The sequence below is a fragment of the Propithecus coquereli genome, unplaced genomic scaffold (genome assembly GCF_000956105.1).
Source record: "Propithecus coquereli isolate 6110/MARCELLA unplaced genomic scaffold, Pcoq_1.0 Scaffold140, whole genome shotgun sequence".
NCBI classification, from domain to species: Eukaryota; Metazoa; Chordata; class Mammalia; order Primates; family Indriidae; genus Propithecus; species Propithecus coquereli.
In genome coordinates, this window is record NW_012138303.1 from 4,654,055 (window position 1) to 4,660,733 (window position 6,679).

Here is a 6,679-nt window from a genome sequence, read left to right on the forward strand (position 1 = left end):
GCTCCGTGGAGAGTGATTCTGATGATGGCTCGTTCTCAAGAACTGAATACAGCAGGGACAAGGAAGCTGCCAGGAGCCATTACCCCTGCGAACAATTGCAGAAGTAAGGGAAACTCAGCCGGGGCAAGAAGGGTGGAAAGAGAGGCAAAGAGGTGGGCAGAAAGGGCAGCTCCCAAAAAGGACATTAGAGCTGGGATTAATTGCAAAGGAGGAGATGGAAGAGACGCAAGTGGAAAAAGCTGGCTTTGTACCGGGGCAAGATCAAGGGGAAGTCAAGGGTCCTACCCAGCAACAACACCAGGTCTCTAAAAATAGGATTACAAGGTTGTCCAGGGAGCAGAATTCTGATAACTTCAGCTGCCTGAATTGCCGCCAAGACCTTCATCTCCAAATTTGGGCTTTGGGAACATATTTAAAAGTATATCCCCTGCTCAGATCACCAGACCTCTCCATGTCTGTCAGAACTATAATCCTAGCCCTGCTACCCCTATACAGTTGAAAAGCACCAAAAGAGATATCAGTGATATGGATGTGATATTGTGATATAATAAGAAATATATATTTGGTCTTCCTCCCCCAGTCCTGGCACAGAGCTCCGAAAACACTTAGAATTTTCTGAGTAAGCCAGGTGCTGTGGTGCGCGCCTGTAGTCTCAGCTATTCTGGAGGCTGAGGTGGGAGAATTGCTTGAGGCCAAGAGTTCAAGTCGGTTGTTATGATCATGCTTATGAATAGCCACTGCACTCCAGCCTGGGCAACGGAGCCAGATCCCTTCCCCCAAAAAACAATTTTAAAACAAACTAATAATAATAATTTTGTAAACAGCCACAGAGGCTGTGAAAAAATAATAATTTTAAAAAAGAATTTCCTGAGTGGTAGGAGTGAGGGGAGCATCTTTTTTTATTCATAATAAGCCCCTTTCAACCTTACCGGAGCTTGTGCTAAGATGGTGACTTTTGGACAAGGCTGGTTGCTGCAGAAACCAATCATGTGATTAGAGGGTTGGAACCTTCATCCCTACCCACTAACCTTCAGGAAGGGCAAAGGGCTAGAGAATGAGTTAATCACCAATGGTCTATGATTTGATCAATCATGCCTACATAGTGAAGCCTCCATAAAAACCCTAAACAATGAGGTTTGAGATTCATAGAGCTTCTGGGTTGGTGAACACACTGGAGTGCTGGGAGGGTAGCACACCCAGAGAGGGCACGGAAAGTCCATGCACCCCCATCCCCATACCTTGCCCTGTGCATCTCTTCCATTTGGCTGTTCCTGAGTTGCATTCTTTATCATAAACCAGTAATTAGTAAGTAAAGCACTTTCCTGAGTTCTGTGAGCCATTCTAGAAAACACTGAACCCAGGGAAAGAGTCATGGGGACCCCTGATTTATAGCCAGTTGACCAGAAATACAGGTCACAACCTTAGACTTGCAACTGGCATTCACTCTAGGTAGTTTGTCATAATTGAATTGTAAGATGCCCAGTTGGTGTCCAGAGGAATTGGAGAATTGCTTAATGTGAGGGAAAAACTCATTCCTTTGGTGTCAGATTGTTGACTGTAAGAAAAATAGAGATTTTTCTTTTTAGCTTTCTTCCTTGACTGTTTCTTATGCCTGTCTCTTCCACTAAGCCATTTATAATGGCATTCGCTAATTTCCCCAAAGACTTGCAGTTTTTGCTACACAAAACAAAGCACTCAAGAAAATTCCTCAGTGATTAGTACTTTAGGATTATTTCTCCAATAGTAGGCACTAAAGGGACAGAAAAGAAAAGCAGAGTCTAGAGCCTCAAGATGGAAATCCCAGCCCTGCCCCAGGGCCCCAAGGAGAAGTTAGAGGCATGCCAGAGAGAAGAGGCTCAATTTAGGTATTCAAGGTAGGAATAAGCAGCCTGGCAGAGGGAAACTAGCCTTCAGAACATTTATTGAGAACTACCATTGGTTCAGCAAAAGATGCCCAAGTCTCTCTTTCTGGTCAGAGCTATCTTTCCCAGAGCAACAACTATGATTTTTGCTACCATGCACTTTATTAAAAATACGTATGAGGACAAGCATAACACTTTTGAAGCAAGGGATGGCAAAGGGAAAAATCATTTCAGCACTGTGCTCCAGATCACTGCGGCAAAAAAACAAATCAGCAGACATTCCCCAAACAGCAGAGTCTACAGGAGAGGTGACAAAGAACTCCACCATTGCCTTAGCAGCGGCCAACTCTCAAGAGCCCACATCACCAGGAAGAGGGAGCACCTGCCTTACCTTAGTGTCCACAGGAGCAGACCAAGATACAGCACCAGTCAATTCTCCCCTCGTGTCCACGGGACAAGGGGACAGGGAATACTCTTGTTTTACGAGGACACACTGGACACACACCAGGTGTGGCAATGAGGTATCCTTTTATTTACCTATGAGACCGGGACTAAAGGCCACCATCGTTACTATACTACACTCAGAACAGATTCCAAATGTAACAGTAAAATTTCCTTCTTTTCTCTGGCATCAGAAGAGGAAGTACTTGCTTTAACATGAGGCCTTCCCATGAATTTCTGTTCAATTCTCCTAATATCCTGTAGCCATGGGAATGAATAAACTTTGGGATGCAGGTTGCCTTCCAGGAATATTATTCCTTGTTTCTTATTTATATTATAGCTGCTACATAGTTTTGACTTCTATGTTCTTTAATCAAGAAAAGAAGGAGAAATAACTAAGAAAAGAAAATCATAGAGACAGAAAGTAAATGGCAGTTGCCAGAGGCTGGGAAGAGGGGAGATAAGGAGTTATTGTTTAAAGGGTCTAGAGGGGCTGGGCATGGTGGCTCAGGCCTGTAATCCCAGCATTCTGGGAGGCTGAGGCAGGAGGATCACTTGAGCCCAGGAGTTTGAGATCAGCCTGGGCAACACAGTGAGACTGCATATCTACAAAAGATTTTAAAAAATTAGCCAGGCATGGTAGCACATGCCTGTAGTCCTAGCAACTTGGGAGGCTAAGGCAGGAAGATCGTGTGAGCCCAGGAGTTCGAGTCTGTAGTGAGCTATGATCGGGCCTGGGTAACAGAGCAAGACCCTGTCTCTTAAAAAAAAAAAAAAGGTATAGAATTTCACAAGATGAAGATGATAGATTGGTAGTGATGATGATTGCTCCATGTTATGAATGTATTTAATGCCACTGAACTATATACTTAGAATTGGTTAAGATGGTACATTTTATGTCAGGTGTATTTTACAATAAAAATAATTTAAAAAGAAAAGATGTGAAGGAGGGGGAGAAGACAGATCATTCTTTGCTCAGTCTTCAAGCATTTGGCTTCTGGTTTCAATGTATAGAGGTCATTTCCCAGCAATATAAGCTCACTTGAAAACCATCATTTTATTTAATTCATGGTTGAAAATCATCAGTGTAACAGTGGTGCTCTCTAGGGACCAGTCGTCTTCTCCTTCCCTTATGTTTGATAAATAGTGGGCGAGGAGGGAGGAAGTGTGGCGAGTGTGGGAGGAAGACAAAGCAGGAAGGAAATCTAGGATAGGTCATTTGGGGATAGGGAGCAAGGAAGACTAGGTTTATTTTCAGAGGGATGTGTACCGAGCATGCTCTTAGCTGGAAGGAGAAAGGGAAGATGAACACCCTTGCAGGTGTGCACTGGGGGTGGTAACAGCAGCAGAGAGAATGTGGGTGGCAAATCAAGGTGAGGGGAAGGTCAGAGAAGGAAGGTAGGGGCAGCTTCAGTCTGCAAATTGCTCAGAAAGTGTTAATTTCCTGTGCCACCACGTAATCCATGCAGTTGGTCTCCCACCCTCCCTGGGGCCAGCTCAGGCTTACTTTCATATTCCTCCCAAGAAGAAACGTTAGTAGAGGTTAAATGACCCCAATTGAAGAGTTTTTTATTGTTATAATTATTAAACATGCTAAGGTCACATAGAATGGCTATTCCATTTCTGCCCTGACTCCAGAGTGGGGCAAGTGGAAACTACAGGGGTAACTTGGTTTGTATGGCCTCTGGTGACGGGTAGACTTCGGGGGTTAGAGGTAGGAAGGTTAGCTAAAGCCCCAAGAATCCTTCATGAGCATACTTTCACCAACAGTAACTTGTGGCCTCAGAGATTTTCCCCTTCACCGTTTTTCTTTCCTCCCTAAATCTACCCTACTTCTCATTTCCCTGCCAGTGGCCTTGGAACCTCTTCTGCCTCTGCCCCTTGTGGTCCTAGACTACACGATGAAGGAAACGTTTCCTCACGGGCAGCAGGCCAGTCCTCCTTCCTTGGAACTAATGTACTCGGCATGCACTATTGTGGTAAGCTGCTTGAATCAGGTCTGCCTGGGGGAAAAGGAGGCTCCAGTCCGCATTGTGGCTTAGATCCTAGGAGGGGAAGTTGGAGGTGGTGGTGCAGAAGGATCTGAAAGGGAAAGAATGTTACCTGAAGTGTGGATGCTGTAATATGTCCACCCGCAGGTACCCTACTCTGAAGGCTTTCCCCTCCTTCCCACACCATGTGTGTGTGTGTGTGTGTGTGTGTGTGTGTGTGTAAGCAGAGGTCTCTCAACCTCAAAGCCTCTTGTTCTTCAACCCCACAGGGCAGGCATAGCTACTGATCAGGGAGCTTTATCCCCAAGGAGAAATTGGTCCACTCTTAGCCAAGTGGCTGCCAATCGAAGTCTTCATCTTCCCCACGTTGCTCGTGCCTCTACTGCTGTGATGGTTTAATGGGACCAGAGAAAAGAATATATAAGGATTGAATTTGCCTCAGCAAGAGACTAGAGGAAAAAGGGGACAAAGATACGTGGGAGTCAGGACTGTGGAGAAGGGGAGAGAAGGGAATAGGGTGAAGGACAAGGCTGGCCATTCAGGAGCTGGGATCCTTTTTCCTCTTCTGAAATCGCCGGAACTTGCCCTGAATGGCAAGGGCAGCCTTCTCTGTTTCTGGTGCTGTCAGATCAATGTCAATCTCCTCCTCCTCCTCCGCCTTCTTGGCATTGCCAGCTTTCCCTGCAGATAGTGGGAAGACTCATAAATGGGTTAACCAGACCTGTCTCAGCCCCTTTCTCCAGGTCCTAAATACTGTGGTTGAGACCCACTTTGTGCGGGACTCTGTGGGGAGGACCAACTTTCCTAGGACTATGAATGCCTGATAACTCTCCTAGAAGTTTGAGTCAGGGTACCCAGGCTGGGAATTAGCTATATTTACTTAGGGGAGCTTTGCTAGTCTTGGACCAAATCGCAGATGTCTTCTATCATCACTTATTCCTAAATCCTCCAGTTCAGGTCCCAAAACACACTCACTTTCCCCAGCTTTCCCTCAATTTCTGATGGAGGCAGTATCTGGGATTATCTAATTATCTAAGCCACTTTCTTCTTATCATTATACCTGCTTCCTCTAACCACTCCAGACCCAGTTTCTAAAACCGAAGAGCAAATATCGATAGGTTTACTTCCTAGGAAAAATTGGAAAGAATATATATATATATATATATATATATATATAGTAGTTCTAGCCTAGTTCTTTGTTTCACTTATCCACGTTCTTATTCCTTTCACATCTGACTTTAAGAGCTCCCAGATTTACAGCCCTACTAGCCTTCACGTCCCTACGTTCACCCACTCTACAGACTGCCAGCCCAATCCCACTCACCTTTTTCATCTGGGCCAGATGCCTGGTTGGTTGCTGGGGATGTTTTGGTGTTAAGCTGGAAAAAAAAATCAGAATATTAGATATTAATGGAAGTATTACAGTGCCACCACCTTAGACCCCTTAGGTACTCTCAAGCCTTCCTATTACCAGGTGCATGTCCTTCATCATTTGAAGAAGTGGATCTTGATATCAGAGCATAAGAAAAGTCATCAAGATTTATTCAACAAAGATGTATTGGTGCTAGGGAAATTGTAAAGGACAAAATGGGCAAAATTCTGTCCCTATGGAGCTTACATTCTAGTTAGTGTATCCCCAGACAAATAAATAAACATATTAATATAAAATGACTGCTATGTTAGATGATAATAAGTGCTATAGAGAAAAGGCAGGGAAGGGAGGTGGTGAGTGCTGGGGTGGAAATGGAGGAACACAGTTTGATGTGGAGTGTCAGGAGAAGCCTCTCTGAAAGGTGGCAATTGAACAATGAGCTGAAAGAGATGAGGGAGCAAGGCTTGTGGCTATCTGGGGCAAGAGCTTTCAAGGGACCTGGGGTGGAACTGTGACTAGCCTGTGTGAGGAATAGCAAGAGATCAGTGTAGCTGGAGTGGACAGAGGAAGGAAAAAAGGAGGAAAGATGGATGGAGATGAGATCAGAGTTAACTAGGGGTGGGGACAGATTATATAGGGCCTTGGGAGTCTTTTTAAGGAGTTTGACTTTCGCTACAATTAAGATGGAAAGCCATTGGAGACCTCTGATTTGCACAAAAGGGATATGAGAGATGAAGCAGAAAAACCTGTTAGGAGGTTTATTGCGGAAAACCAAGCAAGAGGTGATGGTAGCTTAAATCAGCATGGTGGCAGTGGAGATGGTAAGTGGTTAGATTCAAGCTGTGACCAATAAGATTTATTGATTGGAAAGATGGTATTGTGAGAAAGAGAGGAGTCAGGATGACTCTAGAGTTTCGGCCTGAGGATCTGAAAAAATGGAGTTGCCATTTCCTGCAATGGAAAAGGCAGCAGGGGAAGCAGCAGGTTTTAGGGAGAGAATCAGGAGCTTGTTC

General features: G+C 44.7%; 1 protein-coding gene across 2 annotated transcripts in view; it reads right to left on the reverse strand.

The window, feature by feature from the left end:
* Positions 1-3,252: 3,252 nt before the first annotated feature.
* The window catches only part of PCP4L1 (Purkinje cell protein 4 like 1), a 21,634-nt gene continuing 18,207 nt past the window's right edge, over positions 3,253-6,679 (reverse strand). For both annotated transcript variants that reach the window (XM_012639568.1, XM_012639567.1), the window contains exons 2-3: positions 5,619-5,673; positions 3,253-4,975 (exon numbers count right to left, since the gene is read on the reverse strand). In XM_012639568.1, coding sequence (XP_012495022.1) covers positions 4,833-4,975; positions 5,619-5,673 — 198 coding nt within the window. In that variant the 3' untranslated portion in view covers positions 3,253-4,832. The remainder of the gene's footprint in view (positions 4,976-5,618; positions 5,674-6,679) is intronic.